Raw genomic sequence first — 27125 nt, forward strand, 5'->3', positions numbered from 1 at the left:
AGAACGTGACCTATGCAGTGTGAGCCTATGGCACAGGAAAAGGCAGAATGTGACCTATGTAGTGTGAGCTTATGGCACAGGAAAAAGCAGAACGTGACCTATGTAGTATGAGCCTATGGTGCAGGAAAAGGCAGAATGTGACCTATGTAGTGTGAGCCTATGGCACAGGAAAAAGCAAAATGTGACCTATGTAGTGTGAGCCTATGGTGCAGGAAAAGGCAGAATGTGACCTATGTAGTGTGAACCTATGGCACAGGAAAAAGCAAAATGTGACCTATGTAGTGTGAGCTTATGGCACAGGAAAAGACAGAATATGACCTATGTAGTGTGAGCTTATGGCACAGAAAAGGCAGAATGTGACCTATATAACCACACACATGTTAGAGACACAAAGATCATTTATAAAGAAAAATCTTTCATCATCTACAGGAAGCAGATACAGTGACCACAGCACTAAACACAAGGCTGTTGTCACTGCAACATATATTACTGGACTTTGCAATTGTAGGTGGGTAAGTATTTGAGCATCAGATAGATCTCACAAAGCTGTATGAAAGAGTCCGCCTCACGTGTGGGAGATTGACTTGGGGGAATTTATTACCATATTTATTCCAGAAAGCTAGTTGTGGCTTACGGTCCAGATTTGTGCCACTTTAATGTTTACCCCACTCTGATCATTACGTTTTATGAAAATAGGTGTGGCGGGGTGGGTATCAGGGTGGGTCAAGGTGCCTTGGCCTATCAGATTAACTATAACTCATGTCAGAAAACTAGTGTGTTTTATCTTTAATCTGTTTTAATTCTGCCCCATCTCAGTCCAGCAGGGGAATTAAGACTGGCATAGGATGTCCCCCCTTGTGTTTATTCATAGCCTCAGATCATTGTTCTGAAACACAAGAATATTATGGGTAAAAGTAACAATATGGCATGGTTTGCAAGTTACAGTATGGTGGTATTATTTATCTACAGTATGTTGGAGTTATTCAGTCATACTACAGTGATGTTAATAGAGTATTACTCTGTTAAAGGGGTATTCCCATGAACATAATCATATCTACAGTACATTTGTATATACTGTAAGGACTTGTCAGGAACCCAGCTATGGCAACTGATCAAGACAAGAACTTGTGACCACAAGATATGTATAGAAATTCTTTAAAACTCTACAAAATGTTTAATACTTCTATTTTCAAAAATGTTTAACTTTTCATTATCTACAAGTTTAAAAATGGTTACATTCATGGGACTACCCCTTTAAGGCATGGTGGTAATATTCTTTCACTGTATATTTATTACTTGGGGCAGGACAAATCTATATACTGAGCTCAGTACAGATTATTGAGCAACATTGACATTTTTCAATAATGTCAAAGAGAACTTATTTTTTGGCATCAGGGCTGATAAACAATGAGAATTAAAATAATATATCTTTATCCAATTCTCACTCTGCCCAGAAACTAGTGAATCTGACAATGTTGAGTACAATAATTGGTAGGTGGAGATGTACCTTACATGGGGCATGTTCAGGGTTAGTGCCTATGGTAGCATGAACTGTAAACCTAGACCTGGCAATGGTATTAGACATAATTACAAGTAAGAATCACATGGGAGACTATGGCTTACACATAAGGTTCTCTTTAATATAACTGGTAATACAGTATATAAAAGGCAGGTCCTTAACCAACTAGACATTGAAACATCTGGTTTGCAAAGACATATGCAGAGAAATCTGTACATTTAGGGGATCCGGGATTATAAATTCCTTAAAATGTACCATTTGCTATATGTTCGAAAGGGTGTGGACCCTGGAGTTTACAATTTAATCCAAAGGAACATGATGGGATTGAGGCTAGGGTAAGTTCACACTGGGTTTTTTGGACCGGAACCTGAGGCGGAGGCTGCCTCAGGTTCCAGTCCAAAAGCTGGGTAGCCGCGACTGAAAGCCAGTGCACTACACCGGCATCCAGCCGCGTACTCCGCTCCTGATTTAGACCCAATGAATAGGCCAAGTCCGGAGGAGGGAGTGTCTTCAGGCCGAATCGCGAGGCGACTTGGCCTGAAGAATGAGCACCTCGCTTCTTTCCGGCTCCCGGAAAAAACTCTTTTTGGTCAGGATTTTGAGGCGGATACATCCTCAAAACCCTGACCAAAAAACTACGTGTGAACTTACCCTTAGGCTCTCTGTGCACTGAGGCACAGTGATTCTGAAATAGAAATGGCCTTCCCTAAAATATGGACACAAAGTGGTAAGAATTGTCTAAAATACCTGTGTATTCTACAGCATTCATTTTAATCTTTGCTGGAAATAAGAGTCTTGAGTCACCATTATTTTGCCTTCTTTAACACTATTAATTTCAGTCATAGATAGTGTTCTTTCAGCATCTACCATACTTAGTTTGGTCCATCATATTGCCAGATAATGAAATGTAAGTTATCACTCCAGAGAATGTTTCCAGACAGCGTTACGGCCTCCCCATCTGCCCTCCACAAAGGTAATAAACAGGTGCCCCAGGAGGATGCACTGGCCAAAATGTGTTAATAAAATGAACTAATGACACAAATACTGCCTAAAAATTATACGATTAGTTACGCTTTAAGAAGTAAATGAAAAACCTTAAGAGTCCACAATATAATAACTGTGCAGTACAACGCGCACTAGTAAGGCGATTAAAGGGGGCTTCCATTAGATACCTCACTAGTATGTGATACTAGCATTGAATACATGGTGGTTGCCTGATACTGCTTTAGTTTGTAGCCTCTATAGGGCTGTGGTTTTGTCTGTGCATTAGCATCCTGCCACAGAGGAAGTGCAGCAAGAGTTTGTATGTTGATTCCGCTTTTCATTTGAAATGATTCATGAGACAGTACATAGTATGATGTCATGTCATTTATTGTGCATTCTCAATGTACTGTCATACTACTTCTGATTTTAAAAAAAATAAATAAAAAATACAGCACAATATGCAATTTAAGGGAGACCAGAAGCAGGGTCATTTTAGTCATAGGAAAAATGGTGCACTTACACCAGGCCCTATGGTAGCAGGGGCCCCATTGGAGTATTGGGAAAGTCCAGTATTTAAAGTGTTGTCTCGCTATTCCACACAGTGAGCCTCCTCGGTATGCCCAGGTATGAACTAATCTGCATCCTCCAGGCATACATGAGTTGAATATAATGGTTCACAGTTTAGCCCCTGTTTCTGCTTCTGGTGAATTGGGAGCAGTAGGCCCTGAAGACTCTAGGAACAGAGACGGAAGGGAACAGGGAAAGGTAAGTATTAGTTTTTGGGGGTTTTTTTTAGCCTTTGTACGGTGAGCACCAGGAGGAGAAATGAAACTGTTGAAGCAAATGGAGGGGCAACCAACAAAGGGACATGGAAATCTGATGGCAACCAGGAGGGGGACATGAAACTGTAGGGGCACCCAGGAAGGTTACATGAAATTGTGGGGGCAACCAGGAGGGGGACATGAAATTGTGGGGGCAACCAGGAGGGGGACATGAAACTGTAGGGGCACCCAGGAAGGTTACATGAAATTGTGGGGGCAACCAGGAGGGGGACATGAAATTGTGGGGGCAACCAGGAGGGGGACATGAAACTGTAGGGGCACCCAGGAAGGTTACATGAAATTGTGGGGGCAACCAGGAGGGGGACATGAAATTGTGGGGGCAACAAGGAGGGGGACATGAAACTGTAGGGGCACCCAGGAAGGTTACATGAAATTGTGGGGGCAACAAGGAGGGGGACATGAAACTGTGTGTTCAAGTGGAGGGGAACATTATACTGTGAGTACACTGGGAGAAGAACTTTATACTGTAGGGACAACTGCAGACTGACATTATACTGTGACAGTAAACAGAGGCAGACATTATACTATAATATCAAAAATATAGACAAAAATAGCTGGGACTATCCTCTTCAAATATACTGTAGTTCATTAAATTCAGGGGAAACAGTAGGATCTTCTATCCCATATATGCCAAATAAACAGTATTTTATAGTCTCAAGAAAAATAAGCAACAAAAGGCGACGCTCAACATTCATGAATAAGGTTACTTTATTCATGAAGTGACTTCATTTATGGATGGTGAGTGCTGCCTTTGGCAACTTTTTTAGATTATAATTAGAGATGAGCGAACAGTGTTCTATCGAACACATGTTCGATCGGATATCAGGGTGTTCGCCATGTTCGAATCGAATCGAACACCGCGTGGTAAAGTGCGACAAAATTCGATTCCCCTCCCACCTTCCCTGGCGCCTTTTTTGCACCAATAACAGCGCAGGGGAGGTGGGACAGGAACTACGACACCGGGGGCATTGAAAAAAATTGGAAAAAGTCATTGGCTGCCGAAATCAGGTGACCTCCATTTTAGACGAATAGTGGATTTCAAATCCGGGTCATATGAGAATGTGAACTTTGTGACTATGAGACAGGGATAGCTGTACAGGCAGGGATAGCTAGGGATAACCTTTATTTAGGGGGGAATGTTATTAAAAATAACTTTTTGGGGCTCTATCGGGTGTGTAATTGTGATTTTTGTGAGATAAACTTTTTCCCATAGGGATGCATTGGCCAGCGCTGATTGGCCAGAGTACGGAACTCGACCAATCAGCGCTGGCTCTGCTGGAGGAGGCGGAGTCTAAGATCGCTCCACACCAGTCTCCATTCAGGTCCGACCTTAGACTCCGCCTCCTCCAGCAGAGCCAGCGCTGATTGGCCGAATTCCGTACTCTGGCCAATCAGCACTGGCTAATGCATTGTATTGGCGTGATGAAGCAGTGCTGAATGTGTGTGCTTAGCACACACATTCAGCTCTACTTCATCGGGCTAATAGAATGCATTGGCCAATCAGCGCTGGCCAATGCATTCTATTAGCTTGATGAAGCAGAGTGTGCACAAGGGTTCAAGCGCACCCTCGGCTCTGATGTAGCAGAGCCGAGGCTGCACAAGGGTTCAAGCGCACCCTCGGCTCTGATGTAGCAGAGCCGAGGGTGCACTTGAACCCTTGTGCACCCTCGGCTCTGCTACATCAGAGCCGAGGGTGCGCTTGAACCCTTGTGCAGCCTCGGCTCTGCTACATCAGAGCCGAGGGTGCGCTTGAACCCTTGTGCACACTCTGCTTCATCAAGCTAATAGAATGCATTGGCCAGCGCTGATTGGCCAATGCATTCTATTAGCCCGATGAAGTAGAGCTGAATGTGTGTGCTAAGCACACACATTCAGCACTGCTTCATCACGCCAATACAATGCATTAGCCAGTGCTGATTGGCCAGAGTACGGAATTCGGCCAATCAGCGCTGGCTCTGCTGGAGGAGGCGGAGTCTAAGGTCGGACCTGAATGGAGACTGGTGTGGAGCGATCTTAGACTCCGCCTCCTCCAGCAGAGCCAGCGCTGATTGGTCGAGTTCCGTACTCTGGCCAATCAGCGCTGGCTAATGCATTCTATTAGCCCGATGAAGTAGAGCTGAATGTGTGTGCTAAGCACACACATTCAGCACTGCTTCATCACGCCAATACAATGCATTAGCCAGTGCTGATTGGCCAGAGTACGGAATTCGGCCAATCAGCGCTGGCTCTGCTGGAGGAGGCGGAGTCTAAGGTCGGACCTGAATGGAGACTGGTGTGGAGCTATCTTAGACTCCGCCTCCTCCAGCAGAGCCAGCGCTGATTGGTCGAGTTCCGTACTCTGGCCAATCAGCGCTGGCCAATGCATTCTATTAGCCCGATGAAGTAGAGCTGAATGTGTGTGCTTAGCACACACATTCAGCTCTACTTCATCGGGCTAATAGAATGCATTGGCCAATCAGCGCTGGCCAATGCATTCTATTAGCGTGAACTGAGTTTGCACAGGGATTCTAGTGCACCCTCGGCTCTGCTACATCAGATTGCTACATCTGATGTAGCAGTGCCGAGTGTGCATCAGATGTGTAGTTGAGCAAAACTGACTCAGCACTGCTAAGTCTCTGCATTCGCATAGGAATGCATTGGCCAGCCTTCGGCCAATCAGCGCTGGCTCTGCCGGAGGAGGCGGAGTCTAAGGTCGGACCTGAATGGAGACTGGTGTGGAGCGATCTTAGACTCCGCCTCCTCCAGCAGAGCCAGCGCTGATTGGTCGAGTTCCGTACTCTGGCCAATCAGCACTGGCCAATGCATTTCTATGGGGAAAAGTTAGCTTGCGAAAATCGCAAACTGACAGGGATTTCCATGAAATAAAGTGACTTTTATGCCCCCAGACATGCTTCCCCTGCTGTCCCAGTGTCATTCCAGGGTGTTGGTATCATTTCCTGGGGTGTCATAGTGGACTTGGTGACCCTCCAGACACGAATTTGGGTTTCCCCCTTAACGAGTTTATGTTCCCCATAGACTATAATGGGGTTCGAAACCCATTCGAACACTCGAACAGTGAGCGGCTGTTCGAATCGAATTTCGAACCTCGAACATTTTAGTGTTCGCTCATCTCTAATTATAATATAATATCTGAGAAGCCACTGGAGGAAGGACAGGTTAATGTGTGATGGGCATTTGACTATGTGATGGGCCATTGAGGGGCCACGAAGAAGACATTATACTATTTGGAGGCCACTGAGCAGGAATTATAATTTGTGCAGGTCAGATATGTCTAAGTGGTGGTGATGGGGGTCCCACTTATGAAATTGGGCCCACCAATGTGTTAAAAAGGGCCCTGACCAGTACAGCATAATATTAAAACCCAAGTCCATCAAGTACAATCCTTTTATATTTCTAAACTCAAATTGAGCCAGAGGAAGGCAAATCTCACTCTGTTAGTGGCCAAGAACCAATTCCCTGTAAAGTGGAAAAAGTTCTTTCCTGACCCCTGGCAATCTGCCAGATCCCTGGATCAATATTATACGTTAATACCAGCAGTCCTGTTCATTGTGGTTTACAAAGAAGATGTTGAACCCTTTTTAAAAGCACACTTTCAGCCATTACAAAGTCCTGTGGGAACATGTTCCATAATTTTATTGTTTGGACAGTAAAGTAATGCTCCTGAACCTTGTGACAAAAGTGCACATCCTTTTAACCTTAAGCAGTGAACCCATGTTGTTCTTTGTTTGGTTCGCTACACGAATAATCTTTTGCAATAGGATTTATAAGGGTTAGATATAGAGAGAAATGATATCTGAACCTTTTCTTCCCTGCTTAATATGCGGTATGGAATATGTCATTTATGAATATAAGATAGCAAATACATATTAATCTGGTTGCCCTTCATTGAACTTTCTCCAATTCTTCAGTATGCACAATAGTAAGTGTCGGCTAATGGGCCTAAGGCTAGGTTCACATATATAATTGGGTCCACGTAATTTTCGTTCGGTTTCCTCCCAAAAGATTGAAAATTGCGGAGAGAAAAGCGCTGCTTGCAGCACTCAGTCCTGTGACCAGTGACAATATCTCCTCAACCCAGTCTAAGCCTCTCACCTCTGCCAGATCTGTCCTCTCTGCGCCAAGCTGATGAGATGCAAATATATCGAAACAGCTGTCCTTGGCTGAGAGACTGTATCTGGTATAATCCCAACATCATTGCAAACAAAGGCCTCTGAGAAGGTCAGCATAATGTTAAAGGGAGCGCCCTCTATAGGTTTGCATGACTGAGACTCTGTCTTCCTAATTACATCATGGAAGATAGAATTGCACATTCTCAGTCAGCGTCCTCTGTTGGTGTGCATACTTGAGGCACTGGCATCCTAATTACATCATGGAAGTCAGATTTGCATATTCTTCCCGTGTTCCTTTGCAGTGGAGCGCTCATGGCTTAATAAGACTCCACACACCTAAATGGTGGTTCTCTCCCTATGGAGTGACGATATCCCCTCAGTCCTGTGACCAGTAATGTTAACATGCTGGAAAGTGTGCTGCTCACTCGCCGTACAATGTGTAGTGGTGGGATTCGGCACACCAGCGGTGCAGTATATGGTGGGTGAGCACTGCAGCTCCCAGCATATTAACATTACCAGTTGTCATGATGTACTGGAACAGCTGACCTGCAGCAGTCCTGGCAGTGTGACCAAACACAGATGTAATATTGATGACCTGTGAAAATTTTAACAGTGTGCTTTACATGCTGCCTCTCCTCCGCCTACTGAAAATTTTGTGTTATACTACCCACTACCCCCCCCCCCCCCCATAATTTGCTGCCGTCCTTGCATCCCAGCCCTCTTCGATGGAGTCTACCCACGGAACCTGTTAGAAAATTTGAATCCCAGCTCAGAATCCCACTAATGTGAATGTTAAGCGCAGTAATATAGAAATTATGCTTTGACCCTTATAACCTCCCAGTAATACATGCTAGATGTGAAGTCCTGTATTCACTGGCTGTCATCTTCTAGCACAGCTTCATCATCTCTACCACTTTGACCTTTTAATACAGTCTCGGCATAATCTCATCTACACTGTACTGACACATACACTCTCATTTCTCTCCTTCCCCTCCCAGCAGATTCTTCTGAAGGTTCTTCCCTCTTCAGGTTGTTGCTGCTTATCACTCAGATTTTTCAATGGATTACCTCATCTCTCACTCTACATTAATGTAGCCGGTGTACTTTCTTTCCATGGAGAGGCTAATGCATATTACTCTGCCACATACAAGCTTCTCCCTCACCTTGTTATCTTTTGCAGTGAAAGAAGGGAGGGGAGGTCAGATAGAAAAGTGCAGTATCACAGGAAAGGTGTGCTGTCCCATGTCAGAAGCAGCCAGACAGCCAGCTATGTAAAGGGTTTGCACAGGCTTTACAAAAGTAAATGTTATGTAAATGGAGTCTGTCATCACAAAATTGATATCTAAACTAATCACAGTAGTACCTTGTAGGGCTGTCAGTATAGTTTACAATGATGTATTCCTAATGCAGGACCACTGGCCCATTCTTGTAAAAATCGGCCTTTTTCCCTATGCAGATGAGCAGAAAAGGGCTTTAGAGGGAGTTGCTTTAATCAATGGGCTTCATTATCTGCTGCTGCTAACTGTTGCTCTGCTCCACCCACACTAGTTCACTGCCATCTCTCTGCTCGGCCTCAGCACACAGTACTAACTGTACTACTGTGCATGTCTGGTGATGACACACTTACCTGGAAGTGAGAGAGACCATCTTCAGCTGAAGCCAGCTTTCTTCACGTCCGGGTGCAGTATGTCATCATCAGACATACACAGTACAGTTAGTACTGTGTACTGAGGCCGAGGAGTCAGATGTCAGACAAGTAGGTATTGTGGTTAGTTTATTTCTCAATTTTGTGCTGACAATCTCCCTTCAAGAAATTTAGCTACTCTTCCATTAATAATAACCCAAATTTTCATCTTAAACTCTTTCATACTGAAACTAAATTAGTTTGTGCCCTAGGACGCTATACGGCTAGCCACATACTGCTGTTTTGTGTCTGTGTAGAGCCTGTATGGAACAGACCTTGCAGATTTAGGAAGTTCTGGTGTGACTGAGCAGAAACAGAGACATGGTATGCTTAGCAGGTCAGAATTTGCAGATAGGAAGGAATAACAAATTAAGGTAATTTGGGGCAGGTGGCAGCTATACTGTATATGTATAGGGGGAACAGGTACATAATGAAAGCAGAGATATTTACTGGAGTGCTTATATATGGTTTATTTCTAGTTGTAGATTTATACACTCACCGGCCACTTTATTAAGTACACCATGCTAGTAACGGGTTGGACCCCCTTTTGCCTTCAGAACTGCCTCAATTCTTCGTGGCATAGATTCAACAAGTAGCTGGAAGCGTTCCTCAGAGATTTTGGTCCATATTGACATGATGGCATCACACAGTTGCCGCAGATTTGTCGGCTGCACATCCATGATGCGAATCTCCCGTTTCACCACATCCCAAAGATGCTCTATTGGATTGAGATCTGGTGACTGTGGAGGCCATTGGAGTACAGTGAACTCATTGTCATGTTCAAGAAACCAGTCTGAGATGATTCCAGCTTTATGACATGGCACATTATCCTGCTGAAAGTAGCCATCAGATGTTGGGTACATTGTGGTCATAAAGGGATGGACATGGTCAGCAACAATACTCAGGTAGGCTTTGACGTTGCAACGATGCTCAATTGGTACCAAGGGGCCCAAAGAGTGCCAAGAAAATATTCCCCACACATGACACCACCACCACCACCAGCCTGAACCGTTGATACAAGGCAGGATGGATCCATGCTTTCATGTTGTTGACGCCAAATTCTGACCCTACCATCCGAATGTCGCAGCAGAAATCGAGACTCATCAGACCAGGCAACGTTTTTCCAATCTTCAATTGTCCAATTTCGATGAGCTTGTGCAAATTGTAGCCTCAGTTTCCTGTTCTTAGCTGAAAGGAGTGGCACCCGGTGTGGTCTTCTGCTGCTGTAGCCCATCTGCCTCAAAGTTCGACGTACTGTGCGTTCAGAGATGCTCTTCTGGCTACCTTGGTTGTAATGGGTGGCTATTTGAGTCACTGTTGCCTTTCTATCAGCTCGAACCAGTCTGGCCATTCTCCTCTGACCTCTGGCATCAACAACGCATTTCCGCCCACAGAAGTGCTGCTCACTGGATGTTTTTTCTTTTTCGGACCATTCTCTGTAAACCCTAGAGATGGTTGTGCGTGAAAATCCCAGTAGATCAGCAGTTTCTGAAATACTCAGACCAGCCCTTCTGGCACCAACAACCATGCCACGTTCAAAGGCACTCAAATCACCTTTCTTCCCCATACTGATGCTCGGTTTGAACTGCAGGAGATTGTCTTGACCATGTCTACATGCCTAAATGCACTGAGTTGCCGCCATGTGATTGGCTGATTAGAAATTAAGTGTTAACGAGCAGTTGGACAGGTGTACCTAATAAAGTGGCCGGTGAGTGTATATCAGTAGTATGATTCACCACAATTAGACGTACTCTAAAAAAGAGCTAACAGAAGATGTATGGAACCCTTTAGAACCCATCACCCTGCCTGACATGTCTTTTTGTAAATACCTGCATCATTTCTTCGAACTGTATATTCCACGTGCTGTTTGTCTGGTTTAATGTCTACTGAAAATGTACAAAAGTATTGACAACTGTGCATTTTTGATACTTTTGTCAATGGCATGTGTCCCTACATAGACTAACACTGTCCCACCAGTGCTGACAAACAAGTGTCAAGCTTTATACCGCTAAACCCCACTGATTCAGGGGTAGCAATCTCCCAGGAGGAAAAGTAAAGGGACATCATAGCAAGTTTGGCACAACAATGGTACATAGTGATGCCAATACTTCACAATATGTAATAAATTACAGAAAAAGATGCTACATCACTTGGCATGAATACTGTGCTAAAGTCATATGTGCATTACAGTATAGATTTGTATTTTTCGCTTAGTATAAATCGCTTTAGCACCATCACTGTGTGTTGTTCAGTACGTTCCAAAACGACAGTTTCAATGTTTACTAAAGAATTTTTATTTCTACATTTGCAGGTTCAAGATGAACCAAAAGAAGACAAAAAGCCGAGTATTCAAGAGTTAAGGCAGAGAATAGAAACCTTCAACACAATGGTTCAGAATGGCCTAATCATGAAGATGGTAAGATATTCTACATTGCAACATCAATTATTATTTCAGGACACTATTAATAAATACAAACTTTAATTGGATCTACAGTGTTAGCCAAAAGTATTGGCACCCCTGCAATTGTGTCAGATAATACTCATTTTCTTCCAGAAAATGATTGCAATCACAAATTCATTGGTATTAATATCTTCATTTAATTTGTCTTCAATGGAAAACCACAAAAAGAATTGTCAAAAAGCCAAATTGGATATAATTCAACACCAAACATAAAAAAGGGAGTGGACAAAAGTATTGGCACTGTTTGAAAAATCATGTGATGCTTCTCTAATTTCTGTAATTAACAGCACCTGTTACTTACCTGAGGCACCTAACAGGTGGTGGCAATAACTAAATCACACTTGCAGCCAGTTGAAATGGATTAAAGTTGACTCAACCTCTGTCCTGTGTCCTTGTGTGTACCACATTGAGCATGGAGAAAAGAAAGAAGACCAAAGAACTGTCTGAGGACTTGAGAAGAAAAATTGTGAGGAAGCATGAGCAATCTCAAGGCTACAAGTCCATCTCCAAAGACCTGAATGTTCCTGTTTATACCGTGCGCAGTGTCATCAAGAAGTTTAAAGCCCATGGCACTGTGGCTAACCTGCCTAGATGTGGACGGAAAAGAAAAATTGTCGAGAGCTTTCAACGCAAGATTGTGCGAATGGTGGATAAACCACCATAAACCTCGACTAACATCCAAACAAGTTCAAGCTGCCCTGCAGTCCGAGGGTACAACAGTGTCAACCCGTACTATCCGTCGGCGTCTGAAAAGGGACTGTATGGTAGGATACCCAGGAAGACCCCACTTCTTACCCAGAGACATAAAAAAGCCAGGCAGGAGTTTGCCAAAACTTACCTGAGAAAGCCAAAAACGTTTTGGAAGAATGTTCTCTGGTCAGATGAGACAAAAGTAGAGATTTTTGGGAAAAGGCATCAACATAGAGTTTACAGGAAAAAAAGAGGCCTTCAAAGAAAAGAACACGGTCCCTACAGTCAAACATGGCGGAGGTTCCCTGATGTTTTGGGGTTGCTTTGCTGCCTCTGGCACTGGACTGCTTGATCGTGTACATGGCATTATGAAGTCTGAAGACTACCAACAAATTTTGCAGTATAATGTAGGGCCCAGTGTGAGAAAGCTGGGTCTCCCTCAGAGGTCATGGGTCTTCCAGCAGGACAATGACCCAAAACACACTTCAAAAAGCACTAGAAAATGGTTTGAGAGAAAGCACCGGAGACTTCTAAAGTGGCCAGCAATGAGTCCAGACCTGAATCCCATAGAACACCTGTGGAGAGATCTCAAAATGGCATTTTGGAGAAGGCACCCTTCAAATCTCAGGGACCTGGAGCAGTTTGCCAAAGAAAAATGGTCTAAAATTCCAGCCTTGTAAGAAACTCATTGATGGTTACCGGAAGCGGTTGTTCGCAGTTATTTTGTTTAAAGGTTGTGCTACCAAGTATTAGGCTGAGGGGACCAATACTTTTGTCCGGCCCATTTTTGGAGTTTTGTGTAAAATGATCAAGGATTTGACTTTTTTTCATTCTCTTTTGTGTTTTTTCATTGCAAGCAAAATAAATGAAGATATTAATACCAAAGAGTTTGTGCTTGCAATCATTTTCTGGAAGAAACTGAGTATTATCTGACAGAATTGCAGGGGTGCCAATACTTTTGGCCAGCACTGTATACTAATCCAATATCTGAAAGTTGGTCCAATGTTACGATTATGACCTGTTATAGAATATATCTCCATACATATTTTTATAGCTAAAAATTTGCTTTTTGGACTTGAACTATATTATATTTTCTTGCAATGCTCAGACAGAAGATGGCACCTACACTGGATTCATTAAGGTGCATCTGAAGCTTCAACGTCCAGTCACTGTAACTGAAACACTTCAGGCTCCTTCCGTTATCACCATGAAACCAATGTCATTAAATAGTCCGGCCGAGAAAAAGACTTCCTTCTACCTGCCCGTGGATGCTGTGAAACAACTTCACATCAGCAGTTCCACAACCGCCAGTGAAGTCATCAGGGGGCTTCTGCAGAAGTTCCAGGTGGTGGACGATCCCCTCAGATTTGCACTGTTTAAGCAAATGCAAAAGGATGGTCAAGGTACGTTGGATTATCAGGTCTCTCACACCACACAATAAATGTTTTAAATTTAAAGGCTTTATAAAACCAGTCTCATCCATACACTCATATTAGACCATTTAGTCATCACAGAGGATCAGGATCTCCTTCTATGAGCCACTAAAAGTGGCTACTGCTCTGTCATGTAATGCTATATGTCCCCTGAAATGCAGTTTATGACCAGATGAAACAGATTTAACAAGCTTTATCTACAGAGCACCACAGTAGTAGCGCAGAGTGTCTTTCGTATACTTAAAGAGGACTTTTCATGTCTTTGGAGATGGGCGGTATTATATACTGCTAGAAAGCTGACAGTGCACTGTATTCAACACACTGTCAGCTATGCACGTATGTCAGCACTGACATCTCTCTACTGTCAGAAAGGCAAACCATACAGCCTAATGTCAACACTGGGCTATGAGGAACGCCCCATTCATAGTACAAGGCTATGGAAGAGTTCCGTCACAGGGAGTTAGCCTTCTAGCGGTATATAAAACAACCCATCTCCCACAACATGAAAGGTCCTCTTTAACATGCACTTTACAAACTGTGTAAAGTACTGTAAGAATTGAAATTCATCCTTTGGCTTAGTTCACACGTAAATAACGTGGCTTTTTTTGGCACTGGAAAAAAAGGCTTCCTAATTAGGAAGCGTTTTTTTGACCTTGGCACGCTTTTTGTGGAGCATTTTTTTTGTAAAAACTGCTTCCAAGCGGTTTTCCCATCCTTTAAGACAAAAAAAACCCGCGTGGTAAAAAACGCTTCCCATTCACTTCTATTGTTTTCTTCAGGCGGAAAACACTTGAAGAAAGGTCATGTCACTTCTTTTTCTCTGGTAGCAGAAAAATCTGCTAGCAGAAAAAAAAAGCTATCAGTCTACATAGACTAACATTGTATGGAGGAGGATTATGACAAGGATTCCACTGTCAAAATCCTCCTCCATGTCCCCGTGTGAACTAGCCCTTTGACTTCTTGCAGCATTTGTGTCAGCAAGAGAAAGAATAAAGAAATGCAGGCTTTCACAGAAAGGATTCAAAATTTGTTAAGAAATTTATTACTGACACAAATATTGCCAGAAAATCAAAAGTTGGTTGAAAGTTTGGATATACTTTGAAGACAACAGGGGGCTGCCGTAGATTCTCCTTCATTTTGCGCAGCCTTATTCAGCTGTGGGATTGCCACAATGGAATGTCGATGCCCAGATGAATGGGCCTAAATGGTAGGAACGTCTGATCCTTTGTAGATCGAGTAAGATGCTGATTTTTTTCCGCATCCTGCTGTATTCTCTGCCTCTCACAGAAAGCAATGGAAGGCAGATTAGGGAGCCTTCACACGGAGTAAACGCTCCGCTCATTTTGAATGTAAACTTGTTCAGAGTGAGTGGCGTTAAAACAGATCCCATTGATTTCTATAGGTGCCAGCATACGCGCGCTCCCCATTTAAAATCAATGGGAGGCTTTTTTTTTTTTTTACCTATTGCTTTCAATGTGATACGCGCGTATGCTGACACCCATAGAAGTCAATGGGATCTGTTTTAACGCCGCTCACTCTGAACGAGTTTACGTTCAGAATGAGCGGAGCATAACTCCATGTGAAGGCTTCCTTATATTGCTGCATGTCAATAGACAGCTAACATTCCAAGTTCCCCTTTGTCGTGGTCAGCTGTCATGGTCTTTCTATCTGACTTTCTTTGCAGTCATTTAACAATATTTTTCTAACGGTGATATAAAGGCATGAAGGATTAGTCCTGTTGAATTAGTCTGCACATTATTTTACATGTTGGAGCTGACAACGGTAATCCAAAGCTGCTCTTCTTGTGGAATGGGAGGGAAATGTTGAGTGAAAGTAGCCTCAGTGAGCAAATATAGAAATTAGTGAAGGTATCTATCAGTCATACATTTGTTATGTTAATTTGTTGTTGTTTGTTACTCATTTAGTCATGCCCATGTGCTGTTGGGAACTACTTGGACAAGGCGATGGGACTTCTACCCACACGAATTAAGTTTACATGGAAGTTTAGCAATGGAAACTCCTCTTAGGCTAAGGCCCCGAGGGACAATCCGCAGCACTTTAAAACTGAGGCGGGAACGCATCACAGTTCTTCCCGCATTGCTTTAAACAAAAAGTTCACTGAGTTCTCCTCCGTGTACTTTCTGTTACCATTATATCTACGAGGACGCTGTCAGTGTTTCCGTAGATATAATTGACATGCTGCAATTTCCAAAACTGCAGGTAAATCGCGGCGATTCTGGCCAGCCTTAGGGTTTCCATTCATTCTAATGGAAGGGAAGGAAACATTTTGTATGGAAAGGAACAGTCATAATATGAATAAGTAAAGGCTTGGCCTATTTTGAGTTTTTTTTAATCACTTTTTCATTGCTGCATTTCAAAAGCAACACTCATAAGTTTTTCTATTTTCCTATCAACATAGACATATAAGTATTTTTTTTATTTGTAAGACAAGTTGCCATTTTTATTCATACCATTTTATGGTAGATAACAATTGTTAATTTTATTTTTTGGGAGAGACAAAAATGTAAAAAAGCAATTTTTTTTTAAATTGTTGCCATAAAGTGTTACTACTGTGTTAACTTTATTATACGGTACTATGGTACTAAAATAGTGAATAATGAAGACAACATAAATGCAACAAGGCAAAGTAAAAAGACACCTATATCAAAAATCTATTACACCCCACACTACAATAAGTTCAAAGCAAGGGTACCAGAAAATAAATGAAAACTTAAAGGAGTTATCTGATTTCTAACATTGATCGCCTGTCCTTAGGATAGGCCATCAACATTAGATCTGCAGGAGTCCCCAACACCCGGGACTCCCACAGGTCACCAGTACAGAAACTGTAGCAGCGAGTTTACATACTGCAGTGCTGTCCCATTTAAATCTATGCAGCAGCTCCCTCCTGTACCCACACTCACTGCTACAGTTTGTATGACGAGTGTAAACAATACCGTGAACCACATTGTTTCTGTATCAATGACCTGTGGGAGTCCTGGTTGTTGGACCATCACAGATCTAATATTGATGACCTATCCTAAGGATAGACCATCAATGTTCAAAACCGGATGACCCCTTTAACAATTCATAATCATAGCATAAAAATTCAAATATGTCCAACTGGTAATAACTTACTACAGATATTCAATGAAATAAATTGAAACTGCCTTACAAGGATATATCCAAGAGCAGTCTAAGGGAGCGTTCACACTACAGTCAGTGTCCGACAAGTAGTGTCCGCTGCTATTGCCCGTTCAAAATCTCGCACGGACATTAGCATCGGACACTAGCTGTGTCCGTGACATTTTTCATTCATTTAAATAGTGATCAGGTGCGTTGTTTTACACTCCACGCCTGTCCTTAAGTGTCCTTTCCTAAAGATGTCCGATTTTTCAAGCAGACAGCAAAACCTGACATGTAGGTTTTTTCTGTCCACTTGAAAAGTCGGGCATCTTTAGGAACGGACACTTAAGGACAGGCACGGAGTGTAAAACAACGCACCCAATCCCCATTTAAATGAATGAAAAATGTCATGGACACAGCTAGTGTCCTCTGCTAATGTCCGTGCAAGATTTTGAACGGACATTAGCAGCAGACACTACCTGTCGGACACTGATGGTAGTGTGAATGCCCTCTAAGGGATTAAGGTTTAGGTGGGGAGTCAGAGTTAGTAAAAAGAAACCATAGGGAATTAGTCCTAAATATTACCCTAACACCCCAAAATTAGAGTTCGACCCTAACAAGGGTGGTCTCGTAACTCTCTCTGATTAAGGCAAATTGTTAGGTCCCTTTTTCTATCCCGTTTTGTCCCTCTAATCTAATAGAGAGGACTCCTCAGGGAATATAGCAAACAGCAATGCACAAGGTTCCTTCGAAGTGCTCATCCCTGACACAGCAGGGAAGCCTTGTCATCTACTTAGCAGTGGCTAAAGATAACTAAGCGTTATCAATACCGTGGCAGAGCAAACAAGTCAACTGCTTTCTCTGCTCCATTGTTTTTCCACATAGTCTATTCACCTAAAGTGGCCCATAATTCATGAGTAAGCGGGATGAGTGGTGAAATTATCTCATCACGCCTGGACAGTTCAGGCCAAAGGCCTAGTGTCTACAATCCAAGAACATGTCACTAGATGTAATAGTTTTAGATTTTCTCTCTGTTCCATTTGACTGCATATGATTATACGGTCGGGGAAATCATTGGCACTAAGGAGGATTGCAAACTTTCTGAACAGCCCAGGGCCACTGACAGCACAAGTAAGGTTTATAATGACTGAGGAGTTCATCCTGACGCCTAACAGCAGTCAGGGTACTGTTGGCTATCATGAGGTTTGTGTAACCATCCAAGGATATTCCAGATTCTTTGATTACTTGTGAATGGGAAGCTCTTGCCGACCTGCCAGTTTTCTTTGGTGAATGCCAGTCAAGCATGGCGCTGGTCTGGGAACAGCTACAGGATGTGAGGCCCTCATGACCCCAACAGTTTAGTTAGAAACATACAGTGGCCTGCTAGAAGTCATTATGTAGTGCTCTGACAGTGCAAAGGAGCAGATACTAGTATTACTGCTGGGTTGATGCCATTCTACAACCCTGCCAGGCACTGCTCACATTTATTATATCTGCTCCCTGCTCAGAACCATGACTGAAGACATATGTAAGTGACATCCAGAAGAACGTGGACTACCTGAACTTCTACCAGTACTGACAAGGACACTTTCTATAAACTATAGAAGTATCAGTCAAGAAGGATAAAGAGAGTCATGGCCCATGGCTACCACCAGCAATACCATTCCCTTTTAGGGGGATGCCTTGATGTTGAGGTGAAACTCATGTTTTACATGCATAACAAAACTTAATTACTTTTTTTTATTTTACTATCATCATACTTAAGATGTGTGGGGTTTGTTGGCTTGCTTAAGATGTGTAAAGCTTAGGGAATAAGGAATCTAAATGCCTGCGGGATGAACTGTAATGCGTTGCTGCCACGGTTTTTCCTGCAGCGCTTTTTTGCTGCAGGACATCCCATGAGGCCTTAGCCTTAAGCGCCAGTTTTTACCCCAAAGTTGGCATGGGATTCGCACGGGCAAATCACAGCATTTCCATCCTGTGGGACCTTATCCTAAAGGAGTAATCTACTGGGATTCATGATATGGAAAGGGAAGTTATCAGCAAATGTTAGTAGGGCATGGGTAATTTGTTAGACTGTAGTCTACTTTAGCAAAAATAATGTTTGAAGACATCAAGAGAGAATCGCCCAAAATGTTAGAATATAATGCTGATACATTTTACTGTTTTTATTGCACCTGTAATTTTTGGTCTGACAGTATGTCTAATAACTTACCGTGTATTAGCTCTCGCTGCTGGGATTTGTCCTGGGTATGTTGCTGGCCAGTGAGGGTCTGAAAGCCATTTTTGTTCCATGTGACCTTCCTTATGTTTTTGGTTTTTTTATGTAGATTTTGAGCCCCACATAGAACTCACAATGTACATTTTTTCCCTATCAGTATGTCTTTGGAATATGGGATGGAAATCCATACAAGCTTGGGAGGAACATACAAACTCCTTGCAGATGTTTTTATTTTTGCCCTTGGCGGGATTTGAACACCAGGACTCCAGCGCTGCAAGGCTGCAGTGCTAACCACTGAGCCACCGTGTGGCCCCTGACCTTCCTCATGTTATGAAAGTTGCATACTACTCAATACTACTGCTCAATCATCCTGGCAGCAAAAACTGAGATAGTATATAACACATTAGTCATATACTGTTATGTGTGCCAGTAAGTCAGTGGAGAGAAAGGAACAACGTGGAAGAGGAGAAATAATTGGAGTACCTGTGTGGGCGAAAAATAGAAGCGAGAAATGAGTGAGTGGGTGCACTGTAGATTACATGCGGTAGGAGCCAATCATCAGGCGGTAGGCTCTGCAGTCACACACCATAGGAACAAGTGATTCATTTAGCTGTTCTTTAATGCTTGACATACTGCAGTTAAAATAATTGATCCTGAATGGAAGCCGAGTGGAAGAAATGCAAATCCCTTTGAGGTTTTATTTTATTTTTTTAAATCTATTTCATGTATTCTTATTTGCATAGTAAGGGGTATTAAGAGCAGTTTTTTTTCTTATTTTATATACCATTTGCATTTTTGACAAAAAAACCAAAAACCTATTGGATGAGTTCACTGAGAATTATGTTACAGAGCTAAAACTATTTATGCAGAGCTCTATATTAGGTGGTGGGGTAGAAAGAAGCACATAACTACAATGATGTTCAGCACAATAAAGGTTAATGCCGTTTGCTCAGCTGGGAACAACGTAAGCAGTCCAATATGACAAGAACAATACAACTTGTTCAGCGTGAGAACGACAGTCCAGGGTGGAAACAGCAACTGTCTAGTTCTCACACTGGTTTGTGCTCAACATTCACTGTAATTGATTCTCAGCCACAAAATGGAATTGCCACATTGCTCATCAGATTCAACAATTGTACTGCATGGACAGACAGACTAGTAGCAATAGAGGTCTAGACAGAAGACCCAAAGGTGCAGATGAGAACCTTCCTGCTCAATGTGACGACAATATTGTGCATGAAGACTGTATGTTGAATCACGCAATAAGCGACACAGCTAATGGGTGCAACTAGGTAATGCCATTTGGACAATCATAGTATTGCCCTCTTTCTAGAAAACCTTGCCTGATGTGAGGGACCACTAAAGGCCTGTGATTGGGTCTCTGTGGTCATGTGTCTTTGTGATGCATACAAACCAGTGTCGCCTTGTAAACATTGATATCGGCCAATCTTGGGTAAGGACCTAAGAGAGTATTCCACCTAAGGCTATTTTGTGTCGGCCAAGGTCTTGTTTATCTTGTCAAACTCCCCCATATACATAAATGCTTTGTTTGTGTTCAGCGCTACACACAATGACATAACACAATGTTGTAGCCCTAGCCAACTAAGGTTACATTGAATGTTGTATATATAGTATAAAATAAGGCAAATGGCAAATTAGCTTTTAAGAGCTTTTAAGTTTTTATGTAAAAATACAGAATTTGCAATTGACCATTATATGGTAAGTATATAATTTTAGTCAGTATACTTTACCAAACATGTTTATAGGTAAATCACCACGAGGGCGCAGAGATATTCCCATTTAGTGTTTGTACACCTCAACTGAGGGGAAAAAAGTTCAGTCATAATACAGATGTGACTGCAGTATGGCCGTATGTGTGAGGCCTTAGTGTACGTATAGAGTAACCTGAAAACACAACTTTTCTTGAAACATGTCAGCTTACATTTGTGTGTGGTTTGGTTGTATTTGGTTGACATTTAGGCCATTACATAATTTAACTCTTACAGTTCTCTAGTTCTCTTTCAGAAACTTGCACTTACAGAGCATCCACTGTACTTGCGGCTTTTAGCTGGACCAGAAACTGAAAAGCTCAGCTTCATACTAAAGGAAAATGAAACAGGAGAAGTCCAAGTGAGTATTTTGTAAAACAAAACCTTGTTTTTTCATTTTAGGCCGGAGCCCCACATGGTGTAAACAATGCGGCTGGGAATGCAGCGGCCTTGTGAAAATGCAGTAGCATGTTCACTGGTCAATTTATTTTAACTAAATAGCTCCTATACAGAATAAAAAGTAAATCTTGTTGAAAATTATTTCTGTTATTCCTGTCAGTTGTGCGGGTAGATTTATGGCTTTATCATATGAGAGCCCAGGCAAATAGCACCATGCAACTCAGCTTCCAGATTTTTTTTAAGGCTTTAAAGTAATTGGGTGATGTTGGGTGGAGGTAGATTACTTATACAAGTTTACAAGTGGGGTAAGACATGAAGATTGCAATGTGACATCACATCTAATGATCTATATGGCTGCTTTGCACTCTTGTGCTATTGTAAAATTCAATCATGTCGGATTTTTTGGTTGCAATTTGCATGTAACTTTGGCCGTGTAGACAACAATGCAAGTGTTATGCGACTGTGACTTACCTGCAATCTATATACAATTTGGCTTCCTTTTTGGGTGCGTTCACACGATGTAAGATGCCGCGTGATCTGGCAAGTATACGGCGAGAGAGTTTGCGCACCGTAAAAGCTCCCATTGATTTCAAGTGGGAGTTAGGATCGTATGCACCATGTTATTTTGCGGCTGCAAAATCACGGCTGCAAAATCACGCGGCGAATACAATCCTAACTCCCATTGAAATCAATAGGAGCTTTTACGGCGCGCAAACTCGCACACGCCATATACGTGCCAGATCACGCGGCATGTTACATCATGTGAACACACCCTTATACAACCAAATTACAGCTGGAAATAAGTTTTACAACAGCAAAATGTTGTTTTTAGTCCTGTGAGTCCAGATTATGCCTGGTTCAGATCTGCGTTCCCGCATGGGGACTCCCCAAACAGAATACCAAACGCATTGGCAAGCGGTGAGCACTGAAAGTACACGGACTCCATAGACTATAATGCGGTCTCTGTGCTTTCCGCACCAGTCATGTGTTTGGTATTCCTTTCGGGGGGTCCCCAAGTGGACTCCCCAAACGGAATACTGAACGCAGATTTGAACCAGGCCTTAGTAGTTTATGGAATCAACTTCCAAGTTACCTACAATTGTTATATGTTATCTCCTAACAGTGGGAAGCCTTTACAGTTCCAGAACTACAAAACTTCTTGCTTATTTTGGACAAAGAAGAAAAGGAGAAAGTACATCAGGTGCAAAAGAAATATGCAGCCTTTCGTCAGCACTTGCAAGAAGCTCTCACAGTTGCTACAATGAAACCTCAGTAACTTAAACTCTCCAATGGAGAAGACAAGGATTTTTATCCTTTTGGAGGTGGCATCCAGAGATCATCTGCTGAAAAAAACATTTATTGGTTTTGTAGACGTCTACCTCCAAGACATAAGGCGAGGAAGGAGAATAATAATTACAGTTGTGCCTTCAATGGACACGTCAAAGGCAGGAGTAATTTGCACTTTTTGACCCATTAAGACACCTAGTTTTATGTTATGGACCAACACAACGGCTCCAACATCTCAGGGTCATAGCCTTTAAATTGTATTTTATACTTACAAGAAAGTCAAGATGTCCCTGAGATCCACCTTGCAACAAGGCATCAGGAGCTTGGCACATGTCAGGTCAAGAAGATCAAGAGCCATAATAACCTTTTTGTAAATCTCGGTGGTCTGGCAGAGCTTTCCAGTGGCAGCCATGTCTATTCCTCCCATTAAATAATTGTACTATTTATTTATTTATTGCACAAAGTGAAGTTATTCAATAGTGAGTGAATAGTGAACTCTGCTTCAAGCCATTTTGACTGCTTAGAAACGCCGTTGCGGGTGGTATGCTTAAGGGGATATTTTAGCTTTAGTAGCCAAAAGTCTAAATGTGAAAAGTCTATATAACTGGATGAACTGTTAACAAGCCTGGAATACAGTAATGTTTTTCTGCCATGATAAGGTATGAAGTGTCAAGAAACAAGCCTTACAAGTATTAACCTGCAAATAGCTTTCATTTATTAAACAGATAGATATATTTATACATGAATGAACAGCGATGTTCTTTTTAGTTTTTTCTAAACTACTGCACAAAGAAATGACCCTGATTTCAGGTGGAAATAAATAGTTTGAAGTTGCTTTATTTTCAGGTTTTATCAATAAGGAAGACATATTACAAGAAATATACAGGGGACATTTCACTACTTCCTGCAACTCCTCTTTGCATTCTTCAGTAGGTGCTGCAACACTGATTCTGGTGCAATTGAATTTTTTTTTTTTTTTATCTAGCCCCAACCCTTTCTGAGCAATCATTTCTGCTACTTTATCCTCTTTCCAACATCCACCATACTATTATAGCGGATGCCGGGTGTTTAAACATGGCGGCCGCCATAGATGCCGGGTGTCTACTGTTTTGTACAGTAGACACCCAGTGCTAATGCCCACAGTCAGTGCCCACACTGATCGTGGGCATTAACCCCTCCGGCGCCTCGGTCAAAGCTGACTGAGGTGCCATTTTCCCAGGGGAAGCTCCGGGGCCGGGATCCCGTTGTCATGACTGCGGGGAGCCTTGTGAAGGCTCCCTGTCCTGTCATTCACCAGATTCTATTGCAGGCTACTCTATGTAGAATCCCTGGTATTTTGCAAAAATACGTTTCACCGTGGAGAGACTGCAAACAGACACCAGCAGTTTGCTTTTAAAACCTATTCAAATGAATGGGTTTTAAAGCTGACCACCAGGAAGCCATCCCCTGTCCAGTTTCGTTGGGGCTTGGGACGGAAACCTGGGGGAATGACACAGGACAGACATGGGCGCAAGTGTGAACGCCCCCTAAGTAATCTTCATCTTCTGCCATGCCATATATACAGTGGAACTGCAGTATGGTCATAGTCACTTTTTCTACATGGCTCACATTAGTTTCCCCTCTATCCACCTCAAACTGCAGATACTATGTGCTTTAAACAGTATAGAGATTGTGGTCATCATCACAGGACATGTAGGTGATTGCATGTGGCTAAAATCCTGCCTACCTGTAGTACTCAATGGCTACAAGAATTTGTGAGTGAACTTAGGTATTACTCACAAATTTGTGCAATCATTTGGCATGGTTTGGGCCAAGAGTGGTTGCTACACCATGGAAAGCCCGCCTAAAAGCACTGCATAGTCCTGACTTATCCAAAATTGCAATGTCTAAATCACTAGGTGAGAGCATCAGATGGCCTCAGGTTGTTCCCAATATACAGTAGTTACTACATACAAAACTACAGAACCAGCCTAAAGGGGCATTCACATGGAGTAAAGTGGCGCTGATTCTGCCATGATAACTCGCGGCAGAATCAGCGCTGATAAAAAGACTTCCATGGGTTCCGTTTTCTGCGTGGAACACATTGAAATCAACGAGAGGCTTTTTAACCCTTTGATTTCAATGTGTTCCGCGCAAAAAATGGAACCCATTGAAGTCAATGGGAGTCTTTTTATTAGCGTTGATTCTGCCACAAGTTATCGTGGCAGAATCAGCGATACTTTACTCCAAGTGAATTCCCCCCTAAGGGTAACAGGTCATCAAGACAACTGTAGCACATATTACTGAAAAGTTAGTTCTGGCCATGACAGATAAATTACACCAAACAATACATAGCAGTTAGCATAGACACTGGCTGCTAGGAAACCTTGGATCCTGGTATTTATGTGGATGATACTTTCACACCTGTATAAACATTATTTACTCCTTTAATGGTAGTTCCTATAGGTCTTCTTTCAATAGGATTAGGCTAGGGCCACATGGCAATGTAAGCGAATGGCGTCACATTGGAACATAAGGGATAATGCGACTGCAATTTTCATTTTTAAAAAAAAACACTTTTTTTTGTTTTTTCCAACTGAAAATTTCATTTATAACCTTCTCTAGGTTGCTATATAACTCCATTTATTTACATCACTGAAGGAGCAGCAGGGTTTCATGGCAATATTTAGTCAAGCGACATGAGTTACAACCAAAGTTGCCATGTGGTGCTCACCTAAAAGTGAAATTGCAACAGCAAGTAAAAATCTCGGAATTATGGAAATCTCATGATGGATATTTTAATGATATGCAAATGATAGCTAAAGGAAAAAATATTCAAAATATATCAACTTATTTAGTACTGAGTATGAGTGCCATGGGCAAACATATGCTCACCGCCCACTTTATTAGGTACACCATGCTAGTAACGGGTTGGACCCCCTTTTGCCTTCAGAACTGCCTCAATTCTTCGTGGCATAGATTCAACAAAGTGCTGGAAGCATTCCTCAGAGATTTTGGTCCATATTGACATGATGGCATCACACAGTTGCCGCAGATTTGTCGGCTGCACATCCATGATGCGAATCTCCCGTTCCACCACATCCCAAAGATGCTCTATTGGATTGAGATCTGGTGACTGTGGAGGCCATTGGAGTACAGTGAACTCATTGTCATGTTCAAGAAACCAGTCTGAGATGATTCCAGCTTTATGACATGGCGCATTATCCTGCTGAAAGTAGCCATCAGATGTTGGGTACATTGTGGTCATAAAGGGATGGACATGGTCAGCAACAATACTCAGGTAGGCTTTGGCGTTGCAACGATGCTCAATTGGTACCAAGGGGCCCAAAGAGTGCCAAGAAAATATTCCCCACACCATGACACCACCACCACCAGCCTGAACCGTTGATACAAGGCAGGATGGATCCATGCTTTCATGTTGTTGACGCCAAATTCTGACCCTACCATCCGAATGTCGCAGCAGAAATCGAGACTCATCAGACCAGGCAACGTTTTTCGAATCTTCAATTGTCCAATTTCGATGAGCTTGTGCAAATTGTAGCCTCAGTTTCCTGTTCTTAGCTGAAAGGAGTGGCACCCGGTGTGGTCTTCTGCTGCTGTAGCCCATCTGCCTCAAAGTTCGACGTACTGTGCGTTCAGAGATGCTCTTCTGGCTACCTTGGTTGTAACGGGTGGCTATTTGAGTCACTGTTGCCTTTCTATCAGCTCGAACCAGTCTGGCCATTCTCCTCTGACCTCTGGCATCAACAACGCATTTCCGCCCACAGAACTGCCGCTCACTGGATGTTTTTTCTTTTTCGGACCATTCTCTGTAAACCCTAGAGATGGTTGTGCGTGAAAATCCCAGTAGATCAGCAGTTTCTGAAATACTCAGACCAGCCCTTCTGGCACCAACAACCATGCCACGTTCAAAGGCACTCAAATCACCTTTCTTCCCCATACTGATGCTCGGTTTGAACTGCAGGAGATTGTCTTGACCATGTCTACATGCCTAAATGCACTGAGTTGCCGCCATGTGATTGGCTGATTAGAAATTAAGTGTTAACGAGCAGTTGGACAGGTGTACCTAATAAAGTGGCCGGTGAGTGTACATGCACTTATATAACTTAGTATGCCATGAATGAGGTTATTAATGATTGTCTAAGGAATGTCTTGCCATGCTGAAAGCACTTGGGTACTCATCAAGATTTCCTAAAGGCAGCTCCCTTTACAATTACTGACCAATGATTTTCCAACCATGCTTGATGGGAGACAGATCCAGAGACAATGCAGGCTAAGGTAGCATGTATAGGCCATGCATGTAGCATGTTGGAACCACCCCACACCATTGTCCCAAGAATAGGATTGGTATGACATCCCTTTATCGTGTTGTCCACGACTTTCCCCGACCATTGTCTGGCTATCATTACATCCAAGACAAAAGTGGGAATCATCAATGAAGAGGATACACTTCCATTGCGGTTTTGCTGTGCACCATCTTTGAGAGTAGTGGCATGAAGTCAATGGAACACCTGTAGCTGGATGTCTGACTTGTAGCCCAATGTCATGCAAATGTCTTCTGTTGGTGTCCCCCTAGGCTTGGGATGTGAAGTCCAATTTCA

General features: G+C 42.6%; 1 protein-coding gene across 2 annotated transcripts in view; it reads left to right on the top strand.

Moving 5' to 3' along the window:
* The window catches only part of RASSF5 (Ras association domain family member 5), a 66071-nt gene extending 43497 nt beyond the window's left edge, over positions 1 to 22574 (top strand). For both annotated transcript variants that reach the window (XM_075264189.1, XM_075264190.1), the window contains 4 exons: positions 11450 to 11554; positions 13398 to 13692; positions 21084 to 21199; positions 22361 to 22574. In XM_075264189.1, the coding sequence (XP_075120290.1) occupies positions 11450 to 11554; positions 13398 to 13692; positions 21084 to 21199; positions 22361 to 22513 (669 nt within the window). In that variant the 3' untranslated portion in view covers positions 22514 to 22574. The remainder of the gene's footprint in view (positions 1 to 11449; positions 11555 to 13397; positions 13693 to 21083; positions 21200 to 22360) is intronic.
* Positions 22575 to 27125: the final 4551 nt, after the last annotated feature.

Source organism: Leptodactylus fuscus, chromosome 2, assembly GCF_031893055.1.
Source record: "Leptodactylus fuscus isolate aLepFus1 chromosome 2, aLepFus1.hap2, whole genome shotgun sequence".
Taxonomy (NCBI): Eukaryota; Metazoa; Chordata; class Amphibia; order Anura; family Leptodactylidae; genus Leptodactylus; species Leptodactylus fuscus.